This window comes from Sorex araneus, chromosome X, assembly GCF_027595985.1.
Source record: "Sorex araneus isolate mSorAra2 chromosome X, mSorAra2.pri, whole genome shotgun sequence".
NCBI lineage: Eukaryota > Metazoa > Chordata > Mammalia > Eulipotyphla > Soricidae > Sorex > Sorex araneus.
The window spans coordinates 317,219,465-317,245,239 of NC_073313.1; the positions used below are offsets into that span (position 1 = coordinate 317,219,465).

Consider the following 25,775-nt stretch of genomic DNA (forward strand, 5'->3'; position numbering starts at 1 on the left):
CCCCCAGAACCGGGACATTCCTGAATATTGGCGCGAATACTTTTAAATGGATTGGTTAAGAAAGTTTGTAATATTACAAATCTATTGGCTAGAAAATGCGCGGGCTCTGCGGTAACGGCCGGGGAAGGCCTATATAAGATCTCCTTTGGAGAAGCTCGGGGTCTTGCCGAATCTGCTGAACTTGCGTGTCCATGTAGGTGGCTGGACCCTGGCTAGCCAGTCTTACAATAAACCCTGCTTGCTGTTTGCAGTCTCTGGAGTCTCTTTGTCCTGACAATCATCATCATCATCATCATCATCATCATCATCATCATCATCATCATCATCATCATCGTGTTGATCGTCAAATTTCTCAAGTGGTCTCTCTCAGTAACGTCTCAATTTGTCCTGCCCTGAGATTTTAGAAGCCTCTCTTTACTTGTCCTTTCCAATGGTGCCGGTGCTGCATTGGAGGCTCTTTCAGGGTCAAGGGAATGAGACCCATCATTGTTACTGTATCTGGCATATGAATATGCCAGGGGGAGCTTGCCAGGCTCTCCCATGGGGCCAGGAAACTCCGTAGCTTGCCAGGTTCTCCCAGAGGGAGAACTAGGCTATAAGATGTCTTTCCGGGAGCTTCATTTTATAGTCTCTGGATGTTGGCTGTTGGTGGAATTACAAGGCACTAGGGGCAGTTCCTGGGTGTGACTGTCTAGCTACTGGAAAATGGGGAATCTGGGCGGAAGAGGCCCAGTCTCAATCCGAACAGTGCATATACTGTTAATATTATTTTCATGACATAGCAAATCGGTTTCCATAGCACTTTTGGTTTTTGAGCTGCACCTTGAGTTGCTCAGGGGTTACGCTGCACTCAGAAATCACTCCTGGTGGTGCTTGTGGGGTGCTGGGGATCAAATCCCGGTTGGTCATGTGCAAGGAAAGTGCCCTTCCTGCTGCACTGTCTCTCAGGCCTCTAGAGAACTCTTTATAAGAGTCATTTAAATGACAAATTAGTTATTTTCTTTCAAAGTCTGTTGCGTGAATATTCGTGTGGTTGGAGGCGCTGAGACAAGGAACGCGGAAGAAATTTGTTCTTGGAGGGTCTAGGTTCTCTCTGACTCTTAGACAAAGGTAGAGAGCCCCATGATCTCCTTTTATTGATCATGATACCTCTAAAGGGTGCAATACAGTGATGTCACCGAAGGCATCAAAAGAAGTTACAGGAAGAATATTGAGGCAGTAGAATATGCATTATTTCCTTGCATCTGCAGGCCAATAATCTTGGCCTCCGGAAAGAAGATACAAAACCAAAACTGAAACCTTTATTGGGCTAAAAGCACTTGGATTTACATCCTAAAGACAAAACTGCCCCCCCCCCCACCACCTGAAATCTACAACCCAAAGACTAGGCTGGGCCAGAGCCAACAATTTACAATATCAAAAGGTCAGGCCAGGCTAACACCGGAGATCTGCATGTCAAAGACCAGCCAGGCTTCTGTGAGAGAAGGAAAACTGCTCTTTTCAATATACTGAAACTATTTTTCTGAAGGCAGCTTGAAGGGGGAAAATGTTCCTGTCTGTAGTACAGTCTATGTGGGCTCACCCTGATAGCTCAGTCCATCCCCAGCAAGTCTATTTAGAAAATTTGAAGATACTTAAGTTTCAGGCAATATTTATATGGGAGGATTCTGGATACTTTCAGTAGATTACAGGATAAACAGGTTAGGGGTTAGGGGGTGTTAGGTCAACCAGTGTCTAAACTGTGTCTTCTGGGGCTGGAGCAATAGCACAGCGGGTAGGGCGGTTGCCTTGCACCCCGCTGACCCGGGTTTGATTCCCAGCATCCCATATGGTCCCCTGAGCACCACCCGGGATAATTCCTGAGTGCAGAGCCAAGAGTGACCCCTGTGCATCGCCTGGTGTGAACCCCCCTCTCCCTCCAAATAAAGTAAACTGTGTCTATAGAAGAAGACATAGATAGAGTCTTTCCTCTTAAAACAACTTGTAACACGTCTTAGGCCCTGCCAAACCTTTTATCATCTTTAGAGGTGCTGAAAATGAACCCAGGGTTCTTTTGCTGGAGGACCACACCCATGGCGCTTGGCTTGGGGGACCATTTAGTTCTGGGAATCCAGCTCAGCCCTTTGAGCCTCTTGGCGGCTCAGCGAGTTATTCTGCAGGTAAAAGAAAAGGCAAGTAGCTGGGAGTCTGTTAGAGAGATCCAGTTTGCAGCTCTTCCCTGCAGTCAGTGATACTCATTGTCTGGGCAAGGCGGTTCCTATAAAAGCGCAAGCGAGACTTATCTTTTGTCTCCACCAATTCGTTAGGAAGTCCTGTTCCTTCAGTTAGGGTCATATCAGGTAGCCCAGTTCCTGGAGGGCCATAGTTTCAAACACGTCTGCAATCAATCTTAGGGTTCCCAGGCCCAATCACCACCGGGCTCTTCTTCCAGCTCTGCAGGGAGAACAGCGCTTCCCCCAAATACCGACCGCTTCCCCCTCGCAACTTCAGGCTGGCCCGCTGCCCTACTTCCACCGCGGCCAGGGCCTTTCCCGAGCACGAGCCTGGCCTCCTGGCCCGAGGAGACAGCGGCGCCGCGTCCTCCGGCACCGGCCACCCGACCTTGGGAGCCCAGGCCTAGCCAGCTGGGGTTAAGCCCCACGCCCCCCCACGGCCCGCCCCGGGCTCGAGCTCCCGCTTGTTTACTCCCCGGCGCAGCCTAGTCCGAGCCTGGGGCCCGCCCCCGCCCGCCGCCTATTGGCGGAGGCGCGGCGGGGGCCCGGCCCGATTGGCCCGGGGGAGCGGAGGGTAGGCTGCGCGGGAGGCCGAGAGGGGGCAGCAGGCGATGGCGGCGGTGGCGGCGGCGGCTCGGCTAGGCTGGTGGCTCGCCGCGCTCTGCTGGGGCAACGCCGCGGGGGAGGCGGCGCCAGGGCCGCGAGTGCTGGGCGTCTGCCTGGAGGAGGACGGCGCCGCGGCGACCGGGTGGGCGCGCGCAGCGGGGGGCCCGGACGCGCCCGCGGCGGCCACCTTCCGCCTGCGCCTCTGGGGCACGGGCTTCGCCAACAGCTCCTGGTCCTGGGTGGCCCCCGAGGGGGCGGGCTGCCCCGGAGGCGGGCGGGCCGCGGCGCCCGAGGAGGTCGCGGCCCCCGCGGGCGAGTGGCGCGCGTTGCTGCGCCTGCGCGTCGCGGCCGAGCGCCCGCACTGGGCGCTGCTGGCTGCGCGCGTGGAGCCCGCCGAGGAGGCGGCGCCGCCCTGGGCGCTGGGCCTGGGGGCGGCGGGGCTGCTGGCGCTGGCGGCGCTGGCGCGGGGCCTGCAGCTGAGCGCGCTGGCGCTGGCGCCCGCCGAGGTGCAGGTGCTGCGCGAGAACGGCTCGGAGGCGGAGCGCGCGGCGGCGCGGCGCCTGGAGCCCGGCCGGCGCTGGGCGGGCTGCGCCCTGAGCGCGCTGCTGCTGCTGGCTAGCCTGGCGCAGGCGGCGCTGGCCGTGCTGCTCTACCGCGCCGCGGGCCAGCGCGCCGTGCCCGCCGTGCTGGGCAGCGCGGGGCTCGCCTTCCTGGTGGGCGAGGTGGTGCCGGCCGCCGTGAGCGGGCGGTGGACGCTGGCGCTGGCGCCGCGCGCGCTGGCGCTCAGCCGCCTGGCGGTGCTGCTCACGCTGCCCGTGGCGCTGCCGGTGGGGCAGCTGCTGGAGCTGGCGGCGCGGCCGGGGCGGCTGCGCGAGCGGGTGCTGGAGCTGGCGCGCGGCGGCGGCGACCCCTACAGCGACCTCAGCAAGGGCGTGCTGCGCTGCCGCACCGTGGAGGACGTGCTCACGCCGCTGCAGGACTGCTTCATGCTGGACGCCAGCGCCGTGCTGGACTTCGGCGTCCTCGCCAGCATTATGCAGAGCGGGCACACGCGCATCCCGGTGTACGAGGACGAGCGCTCCAACATCGTGGACATGCTCTACCTCAAGGACCTGGCCTTCGTGGACCCCGAGGATTGCACGCCCCTCAGCACCATCACGCGCTTCTACAACCACCCGCTCCACTTCGTGTTCAACGACACCAAGCTGGACGCCGTCCTGGAGGAGTTCAAGCGAGGTAACGGCCGGCCGGGAGTTGCAGAAGGGACGCCCGTGACCCCGGGGGAATGGGAGGTCGTGGCAGCCCGAGGAGAGGGGCATTCAGAGTGCAAGGAAGGCTTTTGAAATGGTGGGCGATCTTTTGAAATGTAAGTGAAAGGCTGCGGATCAGAGGGATCAATGATGAGGACTGCAACCCCCCCCCACCCCCGCCCCATTTCCCGGCTGGACCTCGCTGTCTCAGGAGGCCAGTCAGCTTGGCCAAGCCTAGCCCCTTCTCTCCATGACTGGTCTTGGTCGGGTTTTGTTCCTTTGGCGTGTAGCAGGTCCAGAATCTTGAATAGACACTAGCAAGACAAGAGGGATCTCCTGGTAATGGGTGCAGATAGCCTCGATGTCAAGTAAGCGTGGCCTGGGGTATTTCCAGGACTCTTCTCCACTCTTTTGGTTTCCTTTGTTATTGCTGTCGTTTGGGCAGCATGGTTACAGTAGTGTTAGTCTTTGAGGCTTTAATGTGGGCCCAAGGTTACTATTGCAGGTTCACGGTCACTAGAGCTGAGGGCGTGGCTCTGATGGGCGCTGTAGGGCTTCCCTCCTGATAATGCCAAAGAGAAGAATTCGGACTGGGACATGGGGTTTGCAGGTGTGGTGGAGGGCGTGAGCGGCTGCTTGATTTCCCCAAAGGCAGTTTCACAGAGGCTGATTTAGTCTCTTTTCTGGTGTCTTTTTCCCGCCCCCCTTTTTTCTTTCTTCTTTTTAACCCCTGTCAACTCCACTTTCTTGCCTTCACCATTCTTGATTCTCTGAGCAACCTTAGGTTGCACGCAGGTCGGCGCCGAACTATCCCAAGACAGTGGTGCTGATGAATCTGCTGCCCGGGAGGGATTGTGCCCCTGTCTGTAGCTGCACCCCGAACTTCTGCACAGAGGGGAAGATCCCCAAGTCTCTGGGTGGGCTTGGCTAAAGCGTGTATAATGTGAGACCTAGAAGAGAGCAGAGCCCAGGAAGGCCGGCCAGGAGGGTCCCTGAGCCCCTGGAGTGTCAGGGCCACGAGGCAAGTCCACCTGTACTCCTGCGCTTGCTCTGACATGCACAGTGGCCTTAATCCTTGGAAGACCAGGGGGCCCGAAGGTAAGGTGCCTGAGTGGCAACTCTGGCTGCATTGTTAGACATTCTCAGTGCTCCTGGCAGCTTCCTCAGGGGAGCCTCCTAGTGGCCTCTGTGATGGTGGATTTGCAGTCTGGGTTCAGGGAGAGGGGTCCACCTCAGTCTGCTGCCACCCAGTTTGTGATGGTGGCGGGGCCAACGGCGCATAGAAGCCTGGACAGGGGGGAGCAAGAGGGTGTTTGAAGGTGTTCTGTGAGTGTTAGTGGAAAGCAGGTGAGGAGGGCGTCTCAGTGGGCTGGGTTCCCTGAGGCAGTGCTCGGGTAAGGAAAGGATAAGGCTCTCCAGGTGAGTCTGCGCCACTGGATGTGGTCTGTGGTAGCCCAGGAGGCACTGACATAAATGACAAGTGCCCCCTCCTGTCGTGAGAGGAGAGGGTTCTTGCAGCCCTGGGTGCAGGTCAGCGCTAGAGTTCAGGGGAAGGAGGGTTCAGGTGGCTGAGCTCCCAGTCTCTGCTTTCTCTTTAGCCAGCTGAGTTCTGGCTCCCTGCCCGGCAGGGGCCACAGCATTGCTCTGCTCTGTGCAGGCGCGATCACACGATGTTTCCCTTGTGGCCCATTGGTAAAAATTGGAGCCTGATAACTAAATAGAAACTCAGCTGGGTTTTCAGGGGCTCTGTGGCACCTGTTGCAGTACTGTTACTCTTCTCGGGGAGTGAGCCAGGGGACTCCTCATTTTCCGAGGCCCCCTTTATGGAAGAAAAACCAACGTGTGCAGTTGGGGTATACTTTTTGTCAAGTAAAGGTTGATTTTGGGGAAAGCACTGAGTTTTTTTTTCCTGAAATGGGCAGTAGGTCAGATAAGACTGGAAACCACTGCTTTAAAGAGTTTTGCTTCAGGGACTGGAGAGAGAGCCCCGTGGGTTGAAGATGTGCTTTGCGTGTCAGAGAGCTGGGTTCTATCCCCAGCACCTTGCAGTGTCCCCAGCATAGAGTCTGGTATGGCACCCAGACATGAGACTAAATTGTTCCTTTTTTTTGTTAGTTTGTTTGCCTTGGGTCAACTCCCCAGATCTTACTTTCTCCTTTCGTTCTGGGAGGCAGGACGCAGAGAAGCCTTGCCTGTTTTCTGGGCACTAGGGTGCAAGAGGAATTGGTCCATGCTGGTACCCTCCTGGGCTGGTTGCAGAGGGCAGGATTCCTGGGCACTGTGGCTTTGCTGAGGGAAGGCTCCCAACACCCCTCCTGGTGCCCTCAGCAGCGCCACCTGGAACACATACTCCTCTTCTCTTCTCTCTTCTCTTCTCTTCTCTTCTCTTCTCTTCTCTTCTCTTCTCTTCTCTTCTCTTCTCTTCTCTTCTCTTCTCTTCTCTTCTCTTCTCTTCTCTTCTCTTCTCTTCTCTTCTCTTCTCTCTCTTCCTCACACCCGGTGATGCACAGGGGTTACTCTTGGCTCTGCACTCAGGAGTAACCCCTGGCGGTGCTCAGGCGACCATGTGGGATGCTGGGAATCGAACCCGGGTTGGCCGCATGCAAGGCAAACACCCTACCCACTGTACTATTGCTTCAGCTCCATACCCTTTCTAAGAAGAGATTGTTCTCTAGCTTCCACACCTCTCATTAGTCGGAAGCACCCAAGAGCAGAGAGGACAGAGGGCCACTTGGGCCCCCAGACCATGGGCTCCAACGGGCCAGTTCCCTCTGTGCCCTGTGAGTCCCTCCGCGTCGATACTGTTCTAAGGCGTTTCTGCAACTGGTGCCCTCGCCTCTGCCAGCCTGCTTTGCTTTAGGCTGTGGGCGCCTGTGCTTGCCTAGACCAGTGGTTTTCATTCTCTGGTCCACGGACTGCTGCTTGCTCCCAGCCTGTGAAAGGGTCATTGCCCCTTAACTACAGTGTCTCTCAGCCCCTGGTGTTTGGGCTGATGGTGGTCCGCTAGTGTGAAAAGGTGGAACACTGGGCCTAATCCCAGCTCTGCCCTGGCCTGAGTGGCCACCAGAGAGGAAGCCACATTCCTGGCGGCTCTTTTCTATGTGAGAGTGACGAGGCTCGTCTGCACCACCCGCTGGAGTCTTTCGCAGATCCTGGAGTGTCCTGCTGGGTGGCCACTGTGAGGACTGGCGCGAGAAAGGCGAGTGAGCCTGTGATGGCTGTGTGACCTGACTGTCCCCCGCCCCCAGGGAAGTCCCACCTGGCCATCGTGCAGAAGGTGAACAATGAGGGTGAGGGCGACCCCTTCTATGAGGTACTGGGCCTGGTCACACTGGAGGACGTCATTGAAGAGGTCATCAAGTCGGAGATCCTGGATGAATCTGAAGATTACCGTGAGTCAGGCTTGCAGCAGCGCTGTTGGGGACTGAGGGCTACCTGCTTTGAGTGCCAGGACTGCTCTGGGCCAGAGGGCCCCCAGTACCCACCTAGCACCCTCCTGGCGTCCACTGAGACTCAGCAATATCTGTTTTGGAAGGACCCCTCCCTCCGCAGTGGTAACAGGTCTGGGGTGAGGGTGAGAGCCTGACAGGCTGAGTATGTGCTTCCGGCCCTGGGGGCCACCACACCCCCCTCCTCTGTCCCATGGCACTCTTGCCTTCTCATCTGTCACCGCAGGAACTCCTCAGAGAACAACTCCTCCCTCTTCCTTCCTTCTTGTCCCTCTCCTGTCACTTCCTCCTCCTTTCTCCTTCTTTCTTCTTCCTTCTGGCCTCATCATGAGGGTGCTCAGGGCTTTCTCCCAGCGCTGTGCCCAGAGATCATTCCTGGAGGGGCTCGGGAGAACATGGGTAACGGGCATTTGGGGGGGTCAAACCTGGCTCAGTCCTGTGCAAGGCATGTGCCCTACCCGTGGTACTGGTTCCCCATTCTGTTTTGATTTTTGGGGTCTAAATACCTTGCCGTGCCCAGGGGACCATGCAGTGCCAGGCCATGAAGCACATGCTCAGACTCTCGAGCTCTCTCCCTTACCCCTGATCCCCACTTTCACTGCTGGGGGGCGAGGGGAGCGGGGAAGATCCTAAAATAGATGAAGCTGGGGCCCAGGGCTGTGCCTCAGACACCGAACTCTTGGGCTGAGGGCACTGGGGCCACACCGCAAGGCTGGTGCCTTGTCCCTGCTCTCATTCTTGCACGGTCCCCCTCTCTGTTCACCAGAGAGCTGCTGTGGCCCTGAGTGTCCGGACTGCAGTGTGTTCAGTCTGGCTTTCCAGTTGCCAGGGCCCTGTTACCCTGGGTCCGCACCTCAGACTCAGACAGTGCGAGGGCCTCTCGGTGGCCAGACTGAGGGTCCATGAGGGTGAGCAACTGTGTCCCCAGCATGGTGGGGACGGGGCCCACTGTCCCCTGTGTGTGTCCTGGGTGCTAGACCGGGCACCCCAGAGCTGCAGGCGGCAGGGGTGTGGCTGGGGCTGCCCAACTAGCCTAGCGGCCCCCGCAGGAGACATGCCAGCGAGGAGGAAGCCTGCTGCCCTGAGCGCCCCTCCGAGGCGGAAGGAGGAGTTCTCCCTCTTCAAGGGGTCCGAGGACGACTGTAAAGTCAAGATCTCCCCGCAGCTGCTCTTGGCCACCCAGCGCTTCCTCTCCCGAGGTGAGGGCGATGGGGGGCCTGTCCTCGCTCCCCTCCCCGGCGCGCCAGGACAGCCGCCAGGCACTCCCTGTCTCCCCGGGCACGGCTGGTGTGTCGTGGCCTGGCTCGGCCGCACGGAGCACCCGGGCGGGCCCCAGGACCTGATGGACACTGACGTGTGTCCACGCGGGCAGAGGTGGACGTTTTCAGCCCGCTGCGGATCTCGGAGAAGGTCCTGCTGCACCTGCTGAAGCACCCCAGCGTCAACCAGGAGGTGAGGTTCGACGCACACGACCGCCGGGCTGCCCACCACTACCTGTACCAGCGCAGCCGGCCCGTGGACTACTTCATCCTCATCCTGCAGGTGACCCCGCGCCGGCCTCTCCCGTGCGGGAGGCGGGAAGGAGCTGGCGGGAAGAGAGGACCCCCCAGCACCCCACTCCCTGAGTAATGGGGGCCGGTGCTTTCTCCCTGTGCTCTCTTCCGGCAGGAAAGATAATCTGTCCACATCTGTGTCTCTCCTGCCCTCCTTCCTCCCCTTCCCCCACACCTCCCAGGGCAGGGTTGAGGTGGAGATCGGGAAAGAGGGCCTGAAGTTCGAGAACGGGGCCTTCACCTACTATGGAGTGTCGGCCCTGACCGCGCCGTCCTCGGGTAAGCCGGGGGCTGGCTTGCCGCGGCTCCCGGGGCCGGGGCTCCGCCTCCCTCCTCTCAGGGCCAGGCCCCTCTGCAGAGAGGCGCGTCTGCCCTGGGGCTCCGTGAAGGCTGTGTGGGAGACCCCCCTCTCGGGGTGGGGGCAGGCTGCTTAGCCCCCGTTGTGGTGGTCCTGGCACTGGCACCAACCGCCCCTTCCTGTAGTTCACCAGTCCCCGACGGCCTCGCTCCAGTCCATCCGCCAGGACTTGCCACCCGAGCCCGCTGACGCTGCCCGGCCGCCCGCCTACTGCCCTGACTACACTGTGCGGGCTCTCTCCGACCTGCAGCTCGTGAAGGTGACGTCTGGGCCGCTCCCGCCACAGTTGGGCCCCCTCCCGCCCACTGCCCACTGTCCCAGTCACAGCAGGTGTGGCTGGAGGGTGGGGGCACAGCAATCCTGTCTGCTCACTGTCTTTTTTTTTTTTAATCTTTTTTATGGTTTTTTGGGTCACACCCGGTGATACACAGGGGTTACTTCTGGCTCTGCACTCAAGAATCACTCCTGGCGGTGCTCAGGAGACCATATGGGATGCTGGGAATCGAACTCTGGTTGGCCGTGTACAAGGCCAACGCCCTACCCGCTGTGCTATCACTCCAGCCCCTGCCCAGTGACCTTTTGATTTTTCTTTTTTCTTCTTGGGTCACACCCTGGGGTTCCTCCTGGCTCTGCACTCAGCTCTGCACTGCACTCAGGAATTACTCCTGGCGGTGCTCAGGGGACCATATGGGATGCTGGGAATCGAACCTGGGTCGGCCGTGTATAGGGCCAGTGCCCTACCCTCTGTGCTATTGCTCCGACCCCCAGTGCCCTTTTGAGATCTGAGAGTTTGCTTGGGTCTCGGACGCAGCTTGAGCACCGCCTGGGCCCAGCACCAACGGGTGTGACCCTTGTGCCCTGACTGGGAATGGGCCTAGGCTCTGCTCAGCTGCTCTGCGCTGCTCTGCCCCTCTCCTGGCGGGGTCAGGTGCTCGTGGGTGGGTGGGAGCAGGGCGAGCTCGCCCCCAGCGCCTGCTCCTGCTGCTCTCTGCCCTGCAGGTCACACGGCTCCAGTACCTCAATGCACTCCTGGCGACCCGGGCCCAGAACTTGCCCCCGTCGCCCGAGAACGCGGAACTGCAGATCCTCCCGGGCAGCCAGGCCCGGCTGCTGGGTGACAAGGCCGCAGCCACCACTGCCGCAGGTGAGCCCCAAGAGGCCCCACCAGTGGCATCAGCCCGGGGGGTTGCATGGCCCTGGCCAGCGCCCGCAGACATCCACTTGGCCCTGCTCTCTTCTCTCCCCTTCTCGCCTTCTCCCCATCAGCCTGTTAGGGTGACGCGGTCAGAGAGGAAGTGTGGTGGCGTCACACTGTGGGCCTGGCAGAGCTCAGGGAGCTGCCCCCACCCTGGGCTCCCCGGAGAGAGGGAAGGGGGTGTTGGGAGAAAGATTCTGCGGGAGATGCCCAGAGGGCTGGAGCACAGGCTTTGCATGGAGGAGTCCCGACTTCCGCTGCAGGCCCCTCCCTCACGGCTCCCTGAGCACCTTCAGGACCAAGCCCGATGTAGCCCCTTCGCGTTGCCTGGAGTGGCCCTGTGGCCAAACAGGACGGAAGGGAGAGACTTCCCTTGTGCATGGAGACAGGGCTTTGGGCAGGAGTGGTGGACGCCGGGCCCTTCTGTATCCTTCAAGAAGGCGCTCTGTCTCTCTCCTGCCCCACCCCTCCTGCTGCTGGCTCTGTGTGGAGAGCAGAGCTCACACTCACGCTTGGCTGTGGTGCTCTCGGGGCTGCAGCGCTTGTCGGGAGCACACCCCGTTAGTAGCCGTGCTCCCGAGACTGGACACTCGCCAACAGTGGCTCTACGGGACCACGTGGGCCTGGCGCGTGCGGGTGGCACAGAGCATTGAACTCCGGGCCTAGCTTGCAGGTAGGCGCTGTTTGCTGCCCCTCCCCCAGCCCCCAGCACTTTGTTTTGTTTGAGCTCTGGGTTGGGGGTCAGAGATAATCCAGGTCCCAGTATTCTTGGAGGAACTGGTGGGGACTGCCGCAAGGTCCCTGGCGGGCCTGGTGTGACCAGTGTGTGTTCTCTGTGTCCACTCCACTCCCGGGTTGGGCTCAGGGCACGCTTGTGCTTCGCTCCCTGGGAAGGGCCTGCAACCCCTCATCCACCTGCGGACACTCCCTGCAGCTCTGTGGAGGTGGGGTCTGCCTGCCCAGAGAGGAATTGGAGGGGGGGGTCTAGGCTGGTGGCACACTGTGCTCTGTCCAGGGCGGCAGATCCAGGGGTTTCCTGCACCCACACAGCCACCCACACAGCCCCTCCTGCACCCGCAACCACACTCACATGGGCTCTACTTTTGTGGCGTTGCCCACAGCAGTGCCATTGTGTAGCTTTATTCACGCCTCCCGTTAGAGCAGGGGTCTACGCTGACTGGGCCCACCCAGACCCCACCTGAAGGCAACACTTGGGTTTGGTTTCTCCAGATGGGAGCTGTTTGTCGTTTTGTTTCTGAACACCTGCCAGTGTTGTGTTCAGGGCTCACTCCTGGTAGGAATCTGGGCAGCATCTGGGATGCCGGTGACCAAACCCAGGTCATCTGCCTCCGAGGCACGTTCCCTGCCCGCCGTACTGTTGCTCCAGCTCCCCATGAGGAGTCTTTTGGGTTTGGCTTCTCATGTGGCCCCTGTCCTCCCCTCCCCAGCCCCCAGCTGCTCAGGCTGCTGACGTGAGAGCCAGAAACAGTTTCATTCTGGGAATATGGGTGTCCCTTCCATTGTTTATCGCCTTCTCAGAGCTTTTTTCTGGTTCTTTTTTTTTTTGTGTGTTTTTTTTTTTTGTTTGTTTTTGGTTTTGGTTTTGGTTTTTGAGTCACACCTGGCGATGCACAGGGGTTATTCCTGGCTCTTCACTCAGGAATTACCCCTGGCGGTGCTCAGGGGACCATATGGGATGCTGGGATTAGAACCCGGGTCGGCCGCGTGCAAGGCAAACGCCCTACCCGCTGTGCTATCGCTCCAGCCCCCTCTTTTTTTTTTTGGACCAAACCCAGCTTGGGGTTTACTCTTGGCTCTGCTCAGGGATCACTCCTGGGGGCCTCTGGATATCCTATAGGATGCGGGGGGGGGGGGGGGGTTGAACCTGGGTCAGTGGCGTGCGAGGAGAGTTCCCTCCTCACGGCACTATCACTCAGGCCTGCTCAGCGCTTTCGATGCCCTTTTCTGTTTGCACCACCTGCAGGCAGTCATCAGGGAGGCGTTCTTCGTGGCTGTGGCCGGGTGGAGAGCATACCTTTTCGCCACAGATTCCCAAGTCTGCAGGGGCACCCCCTGGATCCAGACAGCCTGTCTCTAGCCTCATTGGGGGGGGGTCACTGCCCCCCTCAATGCAGCCTGCCCCCTCCCTGCAGCTCTCGTGTCTTCTCAGGTGGTCTGCAACCAGACACATTCCTGCCCAGGAGAACTCCGCATTGCCCCCTGCAGACCTCACAGGGCCCTGTAGTTAAATAGTGTGGTCAGAGCCGAGTTCCTTGGGTCACTCACTAGATTCCCTGGCAGAGAAGTGTCTATACTGAAATGCTTGGGGAGCAGGAGAGTGGTCCCGGAGGGGAGGTACTTGCCTAGACGAAGGGAAGGTCTTGCTTTCGGCTGGGATTTGATCCTAGGACCTTAATAGAGCACAATCAGGTGTGACCATAAACTAAAAAGACTTGGAAGATGCAGTGATTGTTTGGGGCCACATTGGGTGGGGCTCAGGGGCTATTTCTGGCTCTGCAGGAGTCTTTTGTGGCACCAGCACCTTCTGTGGCGCTGGGGATTGAACCGGGGTTGGCTGCATGCCAGCACTTGCTTAGCCCCTGTACCCTCTCCGCCTTAGGCATAGTTATTTTTAAATGTTTTTTCTTTTTAGTTTTGGGGCCACACCTGGCAGTGCTCAGGAATCACTCCTGGGGTTTCTCGGGGGACCATATGGGATGCCGGGGATGAGCCCGAGTCAGCTCTGTGATAGGCAAGCGCCTTCCCCTCAGTACTCTCGCTCCGGTGCCGGGTGTAGTGATTTTTAACCACCTGTGGCAGGGATTTACAAACTGCCCTTGGCCGAATTAGGCAGCTGCTTCTGCCTTACAAAATAAAGTTTTGGGTTTTGGGGGGCGGGGCAGAACAGGGGAGAGTAGGGCAGTGCTCAGGCGCTCCTTCCATTCCAGTTTTGTATTTGGGGGACCACATGTTGGGAATGGTTCCTGGGCCTGCTGTGTGCATAGCACACATTCAGCCTTTGGGTCTCTCTGGTCCTTGTTAACAGACTTTATTGTGCGCTCTTATCTGTGGCGCGCATATATATATATATATATATATAAATGACTTTTTGTTCGGTTTTGGGTCCACATCTTGTGCACTGGGGCTACTTCCTGCTCTGCTCAGGGGTTACTCCTTGCTCTGTGCTCAGAGAACCAGGTCATGCCTGGGATTAAGCACAGCATGTGCATTGGCCCTGTGCCCGTGGCCCCTCTGCCCGGCTTTTGTGCTCGAGCAGCTGGCTGGGCCTTCATCCAGTGGCCCTCGGGAGCCAGTTCACTGACCCCATCCATGTGCCAGCGCCAGTGTTTGTCAGAGCGGGTGTCAGCACTCCGAGGGGGCTGGAGTGATCTGGGAGGGGTTGGATGGGCAGCAGGAGACTTGGGTGCTGTTGAGGGGGGGGACTCTTTGTTCTTGCTGTGGGGGGTCTGGGAGGCGGCCGTGGGCCAAATGGGTGAGGGCCCTCTGCTCTCTGGACCATCTGGAGCTTGGTTCTCGGGGGTCTGCTGCAGTGCTGGGTCCACGCTCGCGTGTGGGCTGTGCTGAGCCGCTTGTGTCCTCTCTCCCTCCCTCTCTGCTCTCCAGACCTTTCCCTCTTTGGCACATTCGGGAACTGCAGTTGATAATGACTGTGGACTAGACTTTTTTGTTTTAAGAGAACACCTGAGGTAATTATCTGTTCTTTGGCTTTCCCTTTCACTTTTCTTCCCCGAACCCCCACTCTCTAGCTGCTGGGTGGAGCACTGCAGCCTGCTCCTCCCCCCTCCCCTGCTGGGGTGTTGCTCCCTCTGTGTGTGTGTGTGTGTGTGTGTGTGTCTTTCTTTTTCATCTCTGGGAGACCAGAGGAGGAGTCAGGGGCTTGCTTCCCTGTGTGGATCAAGACTCCACAACCGCCATGCCCCACCTTGGTGGTGGCCTCATCTCCACACTGGCTTTCTGTCGAGGTCTTCAGCTCAGCCTTGCCTCCGCGGGGTCCCGAGACCCCTATCCCATCCCTGTCCCTTCTTGTCCTAAAGGGGATCCGCGTGCTTGGCGGGTGTGTGTGTGTGGGGGGGCAGGGACAAGCTCGCTGCCTCAGCTCTGACCATGACTCCCCTCTCTCCTCCAGGGTCCAACCACAGCAGACCTGGCCTCCCGTCCGAGGAGAGCCCTGGGCGGAACCCAGGGGTGTGAGCGCTGGCCGGCGGCTGCAGGCCCAGGCTGCGGAGAGAGGAGAGAACCGAGCAGCAGTTTCCTGCCAGCGCGTCCTGCTCCTCCAGGCCACGTTTTAGATGGCCTTGGAGGTGTGGATCCTGGGTGGTGGTCCTCAGTGTTAGGCACATGTGCCCGGCGCCCCCAGCGGGCTCTGTCGCAGGAGCTGGGCTCAGCCTGGGCACTGCCCTCCTGGCCAGCTTGCAGAAGGGGCGGGGAGCAGTGTCCTGTGCGGCCCCGAGGCCTGCTGAGGGCACACGTGTGTGCGTGCAGGGCCTGTGCCCACACTCGGCCGTGCCCTGGGCTTGCTCAGCTTTTCACTTGCCACCCTTCTGCTGCTGGCAGCACTTTCTGTGGGAACCCCGCACACCAATTTGGGCTGGGGGGATTCAGGTTCGTCACCTTGACCGCAGTCAACTTTGGGTTTTTCCTGAACTGTCCTGTTTTGTAGCACATGCCCCAGCCCCACTTTTGTGCCAAACCTTGGAATGCGTGTTACCTTGCACCCTACCCCAGCCCTACTTCTTCCCATGGAAGTTTCTCTTCTGACCCCATCTGTGCACTCCGTGCCCCCCCAACCCCAAAAAACTGGCCCCAGGGGATTGAAGCACCTGCTCCATGCTGCCTGTCTTGCTCTGTCACCACTAACAGTATTTGTTATCCTGTGTGCTCTAAGGGGCCACACGAGGAGGGGGAGTTGTTCTGCCCCTGATTGCCAGCGGGGAGAGGCTTCAGCCCTGCGGAGGGGCTGCGTGCGAGGCCGTGGGTTGGCTGAGCACGTAGGTGCTGGCGTGTAGGGAAGAGCCGAGAGGGCAGGAAGGGCTGGTGTGGCCCGGGGCGGGGGGGTGGGGGAGTGGGCACCACTTTTCTTGAAGGAAGGAAAGTGAAATTGAGGTTTCTCTCAAATCCAAAACATGCCAAGCTCTCTGCTTCCTGTTCCTGCCTGTGATTTTGAGAGAAGTAGGAAGCGGGAGGTATTTTCCCTTTTCCCTCCTTTGTGAGCTTGATAAAACTCCAGGAATCAGAGTCTAGCTTGGGCAGCAGGGTGGGCCAGGAAACCTGGACAGGGAAAGTCAAAGAACAGCAGAAACTTGGCTTAGAAACGGGGTTTCAGGGGTTCTCACTAGAGCAATCCTGGGCGGGAGGTAGGCACTTTAAAATCTCTCCAGGGCAACCGTGGTTGCACTTGGGCATCTCCTAGCAGACTTAGGTGCTGGTACCTGGTGCCAGCCTGCAGCCTCTAACAGGGCAGCAGAAGTTTTCACTAAGTACCTTTGGATTCATGGCAGAATTTCATATTCTCTTCCCCCGGCTTTTTTTTTTTTTCTTTTTGGGTCACACCCGGCGATGCACAGGGGTTACTTCTGGCTCATGCACTCAGGAATTACTCCTGTTGGTGCTCGGGGGACCAAATGGGATGCTGGGAATCAAACCTGGGTTGGCTGCGTGCAGGGCAAACGCCCTACCCGCTGTGCTATCGCTCCAGCCCCTCCCCCAGCTTCTAATGTTAACGTAACCATTGTAATTTATCAAAATTTAAGAAGTTAACATATAAAACTATTAACTAAAATCACGGGCTTACTAACTTTTTTATTTTTTAATACGGCCAGTTTTTTGCCCCAGTAATGTCCTTTTTTCTGTTGCTGAATCTGGACCAGAATACGAAGTGGCAACTTGATCTCCTGCTTTTTCAAAACTTCTACCTAATTTCTGATCTTGAAGTAATCGCAGATTCATAGGCAGTTGCAGGGGACGCGCTACCCTGCACTGGTGCCCTGTCCTCTCCCTGGCCTTGCGTTGCAGCAGGTGTGCATCTCTCCCCTCGCCGCGGAGGTGGCACTGCCCAGCCCCTGTTGGGCTACCCCGGGGTCCCTCCACGCCCTGCCGCTGCTGACCTGGTCTTCATCTCTGCTTCTGTTGGGCCAGAGTCTGGCAGGGTCAGGCAGCAAGTTGTGTGTGGGGCTGGCACCTGTCCCTCAGTGGATGCTCCGGAGTCCCCTGCTCTCGGGGACCCTGTGAAGTTAGGACTGCAGGGTGTCCTCACTTGTCTCATTGAAGGATGTCGGGGTGATTTTTTGGCTAGTATGAATAAAGCTGCTATGAACCTTCGGTAGGTTTTGGTGTAAACATGGTTTTTTCCTCTGAGATTAGAGTTCAGGAATATTGCCAGACCGTGTGGTATTTGTGTGTTTGCCGAGTATGTGCATGTGTGATTTTATGTCCCCCTCCCCTAGTGTGTCTGCATGACCTGGTTTCTCTGGATTCTCACCCACATTTGGCACCTTGCTATTTTAGACATTTCTGGTAAGTCTGTAACAACACTGGGCTGTAGTTTTCATTTGTCTCCACAATGGCTGGTGTCTAAATTTTCACTGAATGTTTTATTTTCCTTTGTGAAGTAACTGTCCATGTCTTTGCCCGTTTTCTAGTCCGATTGTCGTGTTAACTGTTGAGATTTCAGAGTTCTTTTCATATATATAAATATATATGAAAAACTATATAAAAACACGTATATAAATTTATATATATGTATAATTTGTGTTTGCTCTTTAGGCCACACCTGATTGTTCTCAGGGCTTACTTTACTCTTGATTCTCTGCTCAGGGATTACTCCTGGTGGGGCTTAGGGGGCCTTATGGGTGCTGGGGATCGAACCTGGGGCGGCTACAATGCAAAACAAGCGTCCTCCCCACTGTGCTGTCGTTGCGGGCCCCATACCTGTGTTCTTCATCAATACTTGTTTTGGTGATACCCAGCGCTGCTTGGGCAGTTCCTGGCATGGTGCTCAGGGGGACCACGCAGTGTGGGGACCCCAACTTCTTGCATGCTAAGCAGCCTGTGCCATCTCCGTGGCCCAGTATGGCTGTCTTGGTTACTGTTGCTGCATAATGTCTTGAAAATGAGTAGAGCGATTCCTTTCAATTTACTTTTTTTTTCTTGCCACACCCAGTGGTGCTCAGGGCTTACACCTGGCTCAGGGATCACGTGGTGATGCTGGGGACTGAACCCAGGTCAGCTGCATGCAAGGAAGTGCCTTACCCACTGTGCTCTCTGGCCCCTACTCTTTACTCTTTTACAAGAATATTATAGGTTAACATTTATTGACCTAATAGCTACAAAAATATTTTGTTGCAATTTTGGTAGGAGCTTTTTGCTTTTTTGGTCACACCCGGCGATGCACAAGGGTCACTCCTGGCTCTGCACTCAGGAATTACCCCTGGTGGTGCTCAGGGGACCATATGGGATGCTGGGAACCGAACCCGGGTCAGCCACGTGCAAGGCAAACGCCCTACCCGCTGTGCTATTGCTCCAGCCCCTGGTAGGAGCTTTAACACATTTGATAAGGGGAGAATTGACATCTCTTACTATGCTTTCTCTTCCAATCCATGAACACATTTTTTTTTTGGATGTTTGTGTGGTGCAGTGGGTTAACCCAGGTTCTCACTACATATATATATATATATATATATATATATATATATATATATATATTTAAATCTTGTATTTCATCAGTGATTTATAGTTTTATATTTTTTTGGTTTGGTATTTGGGCCGTACCTGGCAGTGATCAGGGCTTCAAACTCTGCTCAGGGATCATTCCCGGTGGGCTTGGGGAACAACCTGTGGTGCCAGGGATCAAGCCCAGGTCACTTGCATGCAAGGCAAGCACCCTACCCGATGTTCTGTCATTCAGGGCCCAATGTAATTTGTATTTTTCCCACTTAAGTCCTTACATGCATGCTTTGTTAGACTTATAAATAAATACTCCACTTTTTGAAGAAATTGGAATGATTCACTGCATTAATTTTGGTGTTCATACACTGTTGGGACACAGAAACAAGTTTTTGTGGGCTGCAGTGATAGTACAGACATACAGAGGTTATGGTTCTTGTGTTGCACCCGGCCAACCTGGGTTCAGTTCCCCAGGACCACATACGGTCTCCCAGCACTATCCCTCACTCCTGCCAGGAGTTAGGCCAGATGTCAGCCTTAGCACAGCTAAATGTGGCGCAGGAAGGGAAGGAGGAGAGAAGGTAAGAGTTTCTGTACATTTTATCTCGTACTGAGGTCTTGCTGCACTTCCTTATTTTGGGTGAGATTTGGAGGTGTATACCCCAGGGATTCTGATTCAGATTGTCTGAACCTCTGTGACTTGCCCAGGACCGTGTGGCCAGTAGGTTTGTGTCTGGCTGTAGTAAGGGTTGGGAGCTGGGAACCCAAACAGACTCCACCCCAGTCCAGAACAGACAAGGAGGCTGAACAGAAAGTTTTAATGAACAGAAAGTACTGATGCGTATAAAAAGGTGCTTTGTCTTTCGTTAGGTGTCCCCATTGTCTGGATGGGGAGTCGTCTTCTCCGTGGACTCACTCGAGCCTGCCGCCCCAGCCCCAGCCCCTGAGTGTGCTGGTGGCAGGGCAGGGCAGGGTTGTCCCCCGGAGGGAGGTGCTTGGCCCCTGGGCTGGAGCCCTTGTCAAAAGTGTCACAGTCAGAACCGTCTCATTCTGGCCCCCAAACAGGCTGCTGCTGCTGCAGACTGGGGCTGCCACTCATCTTCCCGCCACTCAGTGCTCCCTGGCCCGCAGGACCCAGTCACCCGGAGGGAGGCCTAGGATAGAAGGGCTGGGCCCTGGAGGGGGGCTGGAGGAGAGGGCCCAGGCCGGGACAGCCAGCAGAGGCTTCCCAAGACTCAGGCTGGAGGGATGCGCTCTTGAGAGGAGCAGGAGTGGGGCGCCTGACCAGCCCCTGCTCCCCTGGGGTTGAGGATCTCCATCCTGCCTGGACTGGGGGAGAGCAAGTGGGCGGCTGCAGGGCATCAGTGCCTTCCGCAGGCCACGGGCAGCCTCAGACGCTCTGGCCCCAGTGGGAGCTCCCCAGTGGCCAGCTGGGGCGGCCTCCGTGGTCCCGCGTCAGGCCAAGGTTCCTCTGTGCTATTGGGGGGGTCTAGCCCGTCAGTCTCAGGCCTCTGGGCAACCAAGGGCGGAGCTGGGTCTGTGCCGCGGGACGACCGCGCGCCTGCAGAGCAGCAGCCCGGCTCCAGGCCCGACTCCAGAGTCCCTGAGAGTGACGCCCAGCACCCATGCTTACCAGGGTTGCTGCTGGTAAGAAGGGCCCAGAGAAACCTGCCTGTGGCCTGGACGGCTACAGGGTGCCTGGGGAAGCTGTTCGCTGTGCAAGACGCAAGGGGGCGGGCAGGTCTGACCTGGCCCGCAGCTCCCGGGGACAGCCGTCTTGCCTGGACTGCACTCCCCTGGCTGGGCCCCGCCGGGCCCGGCTGTCTCCTCCCGAAGTGCTCTGCCTCAGCCTCTCCTAGCTGCCGCCCTGGCAGGGACAGTCACCCAGGCGTCCAGCCTCCCGGGAACCCCTCTCTGCCTGCCTGGGCGGTCTCTTCTGTCCAGCAGGGCACCCTAGGGGCGGAGGGGGTGTGGGGGCTGCGGCTGGGCCGGGGCTCCTCTGGGTGGGGCCTGGAGTGGCAGTGGAAGTGAGGCAGCTTGCAGGGGCGCCGTCCTTGCTAGCAGCGGGTCCGCGGGTGGCCCACGTGGGCCTGCAGCGCTTCACGGATACCCCGCTGCCAGTCTCGTGCTAGCTGCACCGGGGTCATGGACGCCTGTGGACAAGGATGCTGAGTCTGAGTGGGCTTCTCCAGCGCCACCCCCGAGGCCTGGCACCCCACCCCTTTAAGCCCACAGACTCCCAGCCCCACCCCGCATGCCTTAGTCCCAGTGCTCACCCCATTCTGCCCCGCACACCCTCCCAACCCCCTCGGAGCCCGGCGCTCACCCCGCCCTCACCCCCTAGCCCCTGCTCTCACCCCATTCTGCATGCCCAGCCTGGCCCCGTACAGCAGCAGCACCTTGATGGCCTTGTAGTGGCCGTGCCGCACCGCTTCGTGCAGCGCTGTGTCCCCTTCCTGTGGAGAGACACAGGTCACATGGCCGCGGCCTCAGGGGCGCCGGGGAGGTGGCGGCCCTCTGGGGAAGTCCCAGCACCCACCTTGTCCTGCGCGTCGATGCGGGCCCCACATTCGATGAGGTGCTGCAGGCAGTCGCAGTGCCCCGTGCGTACTGCCACGTGCAGGGGGGTGCTCCAGATCTGCAGCAGGGGCAGAAGATGAGGGTCGGCACCCCAACACCACTGGCCCCCCTGCGCCCGACACCCACCTTGCCCGCCCCCCTCACCTTGTCCTGGGCGTTGATCTGGGCTCCCTGGTTCAGCAGTTCCTTGAGGATGTCTAAGTGTCCTCCTCGGCATGCCCAGAACACGGGTGTCCTGTCCAGCTGCGAGAGCGAGGCAGCACAGAGCTGGCATTCAGGCCGGGGCAGGCTACCCCGGAGGGGACCCTGCTGCCCCCCGGGGGGCCCAGCCTTGCCCACTGCTCACCAGGTCCCGCGCGTCCACGTTGGCTCCTGCCTCCAGCAGCTTCTTCACGAGCTGCAGGTTGCCTTTCAGACAGGCCCAGTGCAGGGCAGTGCGGTGGAGCTGGGGGTGGGGCCAAAAATGAGACACGGGCGTTGGGGGGCGGGGAGCTGAGGCCAGAGCCACACACGAGCCCCCACTCCTGCCCGCCTTGCTCTGCCCCCACCCCCGCCCCGCATGGTACCTTGTCATGGGCATTGGGGTCCCCGCCATCTGCCAGGTACTTGTCGATCGGGGCCTCCTGGTTCTCGGCAGCTGCCCTCAGGAACCTCTCCAGGTCCACAGGCTCCAGCAGGGCCTTGGGCTGCGGCTGGGAGATGATGAGCACCTGGTGACCACTGCCCCTCTCTGCCTGCCCAGCGCCTCCCCGGGACTTTGGAGAAATGATCCCCCGCTCCCCAGAGGAGGCGGCTGAGTTCTCGAAGGGGTGGATGGCTGTGGGCTGACATGTCCCCTTCACCGTGCCTCCAGGCCTGCAGCGGGACCTTGTGGGAAGGGAGCTGCTGGATCCCATAAGGGCGCCCTCCTCGGGCCCAACAGGGCACACAGGCTCCCACACAGATCACCGGGGGAGGGGACAGCCAGGCCGGAGAAGAGGGAAGGCAGCCACCCCCGCAGGAGCCGCACCTGACCCCCGGCAGTGCCCAGCTCCAGAAGGGAGAGATGCATGGGTCTAGAGCGACAGTAGCTGGAGGGCGCTTGCCTTCCACACGGCTGACCCTGGCATCCCATATGGCCCCCCAGAGCACCGCCAAGAGTGATTCCTGAGCGAGGAGCCAGGAGTAACCCCTGAGCATCGTGGAGTGTGGCCCCCAACCCAACCCCACCCAGAAGGGAGAGGAGAAACATCTGCTGTTCCAGCCCCACGCTCCGGCAGTCCTGGCAGGGCCACCAGACAGGTTCCTTGTGGCTTGAGGGGCACAGGTTTCCAGGGCCCACATGCCCCCAGCACCCCGCCCCTCACATGCTGCCTGTGGCCCCCCCACTCACCTCCACCAGGTGCTCCCATGCCCTGGGGGGGACTCCTCTGCGCTTCAGTTTCAGTCTCTTTTCTCTTCGTCTCTGAACTAAGTTTTCCAAGTCTGCCAGACTCTCCAGGTTAAGCCTGGAGCTGTGGAATCTCTCCAGCTGGGCAGGAGAAGAGCAGAGCCTGTCAGCCAGGGGCACCCTTGCTGGCTGCCTGCCCCAAGCCCTACCCGCTCAGGCAGCGCCTCGAGCCAGACCCCGGCCTCACTCACTTTCTTCCTCTTCTCTTCCTCCAGCCTCTGTCTCTCCTGGGCATCAGCCTCTTGGGGTCCAAGCCCCCAGCCACTGGGCCGGCCTCCAGGATCAGGAACGCCATGTCCACGCGCCAACACTTTCCTTTCATCTCTTTCTCCACTTAGCTGTGGAACAGGAGGACGAGCAAGATAGCACGGGGGAAGATGCTGTGCCTTACATGCAAGCCCAGTTTAATGTCTAAGCACGGCATACGGTCCCCAGCCCTGTCGGGAGTGATCCCTGAATGCCACCCGGTTTGACTCCCCAACCCCCACTCCTCAGAAAAATAAAACCTGAGAGTTAGAAGGAGTGGTCAGAGCCACACATGTCCACGGAACCGACCCACATGAGTTCTGGATCTGAGCCGGGCTGGCCGCCTGCAGCGGGCAGCTCCCCCAGGCTCCCCAAAGGGCATGATGCTGCCTCTATTTATACCTCTGGGCTGCTGCCACTCAAGCTCCGAGCAGGTGACATGGGCTGTGTCCTTACATTCCAACCAGGTCACAGCCGGGGACAGAGGCTAAGCCTCCCGGAATTCCTGGCTTCTCGTGGCTCAGAAGCAGCTTTCTGCTCCTGGTCAGTAAAGTGGCTAAAGCTAGCTTCCTGACCTCATGCTAAGAGCCCAGATGCCACTGGGGACTTGTGCCCAGGCAGAAACACCCCTTCCCAGTGCCCATCCCCCTTTCACACAGACAGTCACAAGGCTCTGGTCTTTCCTCCCTTCCCCAGAATTTGGGAGCACTATGGAATGAACACATCTTTTGGCTTTTTTTTTTTGGTGGGGGGGCCCTCTGCTGCACTGGGCATCCAACTGGGTTCTGCCTCATGCAAGGCAGGCACCTTCCCTGCTGTACTCTCTCCATCCCCAGAACAAAAATGTCAGGGGAAAGAAGGCTGGGTGACAGACAGGGTGGCAAAGCCCAGGGCTCCACGCACAACTTGATCCCCTTGTCCAGCAAACTCTCCACAGATTCAGGGATCCCTCCCCTCCACAGCTGCCTCCCAGCAGAGGCGGGCCAGGTGGGGGCAGACTCGCCGCCCGGAAGCCCTCACCCCCACCGCCCCGTGCTAAAACGGACATTCTTTTTTTTTTTTTTTCGCTTTTCGGGTCACACCTGGCGATGCACAGGGGTTACTCCCGGCTCTGCACTCAGGAATCACCCCTGGCGGTGCTCAGGGGTGATTGACCATATGGGATGCTGGGAATCGAACCCGGGTCGGCCGAGTGCAAGGCAAACGCCCTACCCGCTGTGCTATTGCTCCAGCCCCTAAAACGGGCATTCTGAAGTCATTTTTTTTCTTTTTGGGTCACACCCAGCAAGGCTCAGGGGTTACTCCTGGCTCTGCACTCAGGAATTACTCCTGGCGCTGCTTGGAGGACCATATGGGATGCTGGGAATTGAATCCGGGTCGGCCACGTGCAAGGCAAACCCCCTACCTGCTGTGCTATCACTCCAGCCCCTGAAGTCACTTTCTCACCCTGTTCCTAGGAACTGCAGAGCCCCGACTCCCGGCTATATGCCCCCAACCTCACCTGTCACTTCTGGTCCATTGCTAGAGAACCAGAGCATGGCACTGTCCCCTGGGGTTCCTGGGTGGGCAGCTTTCCCGCCCTCCTCCCCCCTTGCTCTCCACCCGCCTCGCCGGGGAGAGACAGACCGGAACAGGACCACATGCTTCCCATTCCGCCTCCGCAGGAATCTGTCCCCAGAAAATTGCCTCCCGGCCCTGTTCCCCCACATGTCCTTACCAAGTGCTGGATGCTGATGAGGTCCATGGTCCCCCCTTCCCTGCACCCACCCCACACTGAGACGCAGAGTTGCTGGGCCCTTTTATACCAGCCCTTGTCCTGGGGGCAGGGTGGGGGCTGGTGCCTGGGTCAGATAACTCTGTGGCTCTGTAACACCAACCAAAATATCCAAGTGACACAGAGGCCTGGTGCTGGCAGACGGGGCTGCTTGACGCTGAGTCAGCTGCGCCCCCGGGCCAGCCCTTGGCTGGACCCACTGAGCCATTCCAGTGTTCGGAGCTGGGCCACCGGTGCTGATGCTGCAAGGCCTTTCCCCTCGCCTACACCCGGCCTCCACATTTCTGTCGGTCTGATGGTCCAAGTCCCACCCAACGGTCTTAGCCAAAGGCCCATACTCCAAGGAGGGCCCCACAAGGATGGGGTGTGTGGTGACTCCCGGTAGGGGCCCCTGTGATGCCTGCACGAGGGACCTCCGGTCTCCAGCGAGTCTCCAGCCTGCCCACCCCACCTGCCTGTCCTCTGCTGATTCGGGGACCCCTGCTTCAGGGGCTGAGAAGATACGCAGTGGCTGTCGCGCTGGAATCCTGAGACTGACCCCCCAAGTACTAAGCTGCTAACAGACCCAGAGCATGGCTGGGTGGGGTCCAGAAACCTAAACACCAACCCCCCAAACACAGCCAGGCCCCAGGCCAGCCCATTTTTCAATAGCACCTCACACCTCTGGGGCTGGCGGGTCATGTGCTGGCCCCAGGCCACCAGCGTTCCTGGGCTTGAGGGCTGCAGTCCCTCAGGGAAGCAGGGACAGAGCCGCTCTGGGCCAAGTGCAGAGTGCTGACCATTAACCCTGTCCCAGTGTGACTTTCTCCAGCCACAGTCAGACCTCCCTGTCCTTCAGCCTCAGGCTGCACTTACCTGACCTTTGACGGAAACCTGATCGCTGGTAAATAAGACCTGGAGTCAGAGCTGCAGGAGCTGTGACTGCTGAAAGAAGTCGGGGTTAAGGGCAGCCCAAGGACTCCAAGGACAGCCCCAAACACACACACACACACACACACACACACACACACACACACACACACACACACACACACACACACACACACACACACACACACTCTTACACCCTTCTTGATAAGTATTTCCTAATTTGAGGAGGACTTGGGGAACCCAGAGAACTTAAAGGAACTCAGTCCCGAGGCTGAGGGGCTCAAGAGGACTGTGCACGGAGGCCTGGTTCCATCTCTAGCACTGTGGCTCTTGGAGCAACCCCTGAGCAAAGACCAGGGTATTCCCTGAGCACTGCTGCTGAGTCCTTTGCTAAAAGAATATCTTGGGGTTTTTTTTGTTTTCTTTTTTTTTTTTTTTTGGCTTTTTGGGTCACACCTGGTGATCTCAGGGGTTACTCCTGGCTCTACACTGATGGCGGTGCTCCGGGGACCATATGGGATGCCAGGGATCAAACCCGGGTTGGTCTTATGCTAGACAAATACCTTCCC

At 58.5% G+C, this 25,775-nt stretch overlaps 2 protein-coding genes across 5 annotated transcripts; one reads left to right on the plus strand and one right to left on the minus strand.

Moving 5' to 3' along the window:
• The first annotated feature begins 2,676 nt into the window (after positions 1-2,676).
• Positions 2,677-16,967, plus strand: CNNM3 (cyclin and CBS domain divalent metal cation transport mediator 3). 4 transcript variants are annotated; one of them, XR_008627241.1, is made up of 10 exons: positions 2,685-4,055; positions 7,318-7,461; positions 8,568-8,717; positions 8,891-9,060; positions 9,254-9,350; positions 9,555-9,688; positions 10,429-10,573; positions 11,122-11,297; positions 14,249-14,331; positions 14,772-14,827. XR_008627241.1 is itself a non-coding variant. In XM_055120475.1 (9 exons), the coding sequence occupies exons 1-8, from the start codon at positions 2,825-2,827 to the stop codon at positions 14,284-14,286; spliced, it is 2,109 nt and encodes a 702-aa protein (XP_054976450.1). In that variant the 5' UTR covers positions 2,684-2,824; the 3' UTR covers positions 14,287-14,331; positions 14,772-16,967. The 4 variants fall into 4 exon arrangements, 2 of the variants coding, with proteins under 2 accessions (XP_054976450.1, XP_054976449.1); XM_055120475.1 differs by lacking the exon at positions 11,122-11,297 and having other exon boundaries at positions 2,684-4,055; positions 14,772-16,967; XM_055120474.1 differs by lacking the exons at positions 11,122-11,297; positions 14,249-14,331 and having other exon boundaries at positions 2,684-4,055; positions 14,772-16,967.
• ANKRD23 (ankyrin repeat domain 23) lies at positions 15,730-24,321 on the minus strand. The gene is made up of 9 exons (XM_004609222.2): positions 24,280-24,321; positions 22,508-22,654; positions 22,260-22,397; positions 21,454-21,579; positions 21,234-21,332; positions 21,032-21,130; positions 20,847-20,945; positions 20,665-20,763; positions 15,730-20,460 (listed from the first exon to the last, which is right to left on the minus strand). Exons 1-9 carry the CDS (start codon positions 24,304-24,306, stop codon positions 20,365-20,367), a joined length of 930 nt encoding a protein of 309 aa, XP_004609279.2. The 5' UTR covers positions 24,307-24,321; the 3' UTR covers positions 15,730-20,364.
• Between the last annotated feature and the right edge of the window lie 1,454 nt (positions 24,322-25,775).

Bases quoted from the DNA above. Each gene is read 5' to 3' on its own strand.
- CNNM3 (XM_055120474.1), top strand. From the start codon at position 2,825: ATGGCGGCGGTGGCGGCGGCGGCTCGGCTAGGCTGGTGGCTCGCCGCG. The intron at 7,462-8,567 runs GTGAGTCAGGCT...CGGCCCCCGCAG, and splicing joins GGATGAATCTGAAGATTACC to GAGACATGCCAGCGAGGAGG. The intron at 8,718-8,890 runs GTGAGGGCGATG...CCACGCGGGCAG, and splicing joins CCAGCGCTTCCTCTCCCGAG to AGGTGGACGTTTTCAGCCCG.
- ANKRD23 (XM_004609222.2), bottom strand. From the start codon at position 24,306: ATGGACCTCATCAGCATCCAGCACTTG. The intron at 21,580-22,259 runs GTGAGTGGGGGG...ATCATCTCCCAG, and splicing joins CATGGGAGCACCTGGTGGAG to CCGCAGCCCAAGGCCCTGCT. The intron at 20,764-20,846 runs GTGGGTGCTGGG...GTCTCTCCACAG, and splicing joins GCATCGACGCGCAGGACAAG to GAAGGGGACACAGCGCTGCA.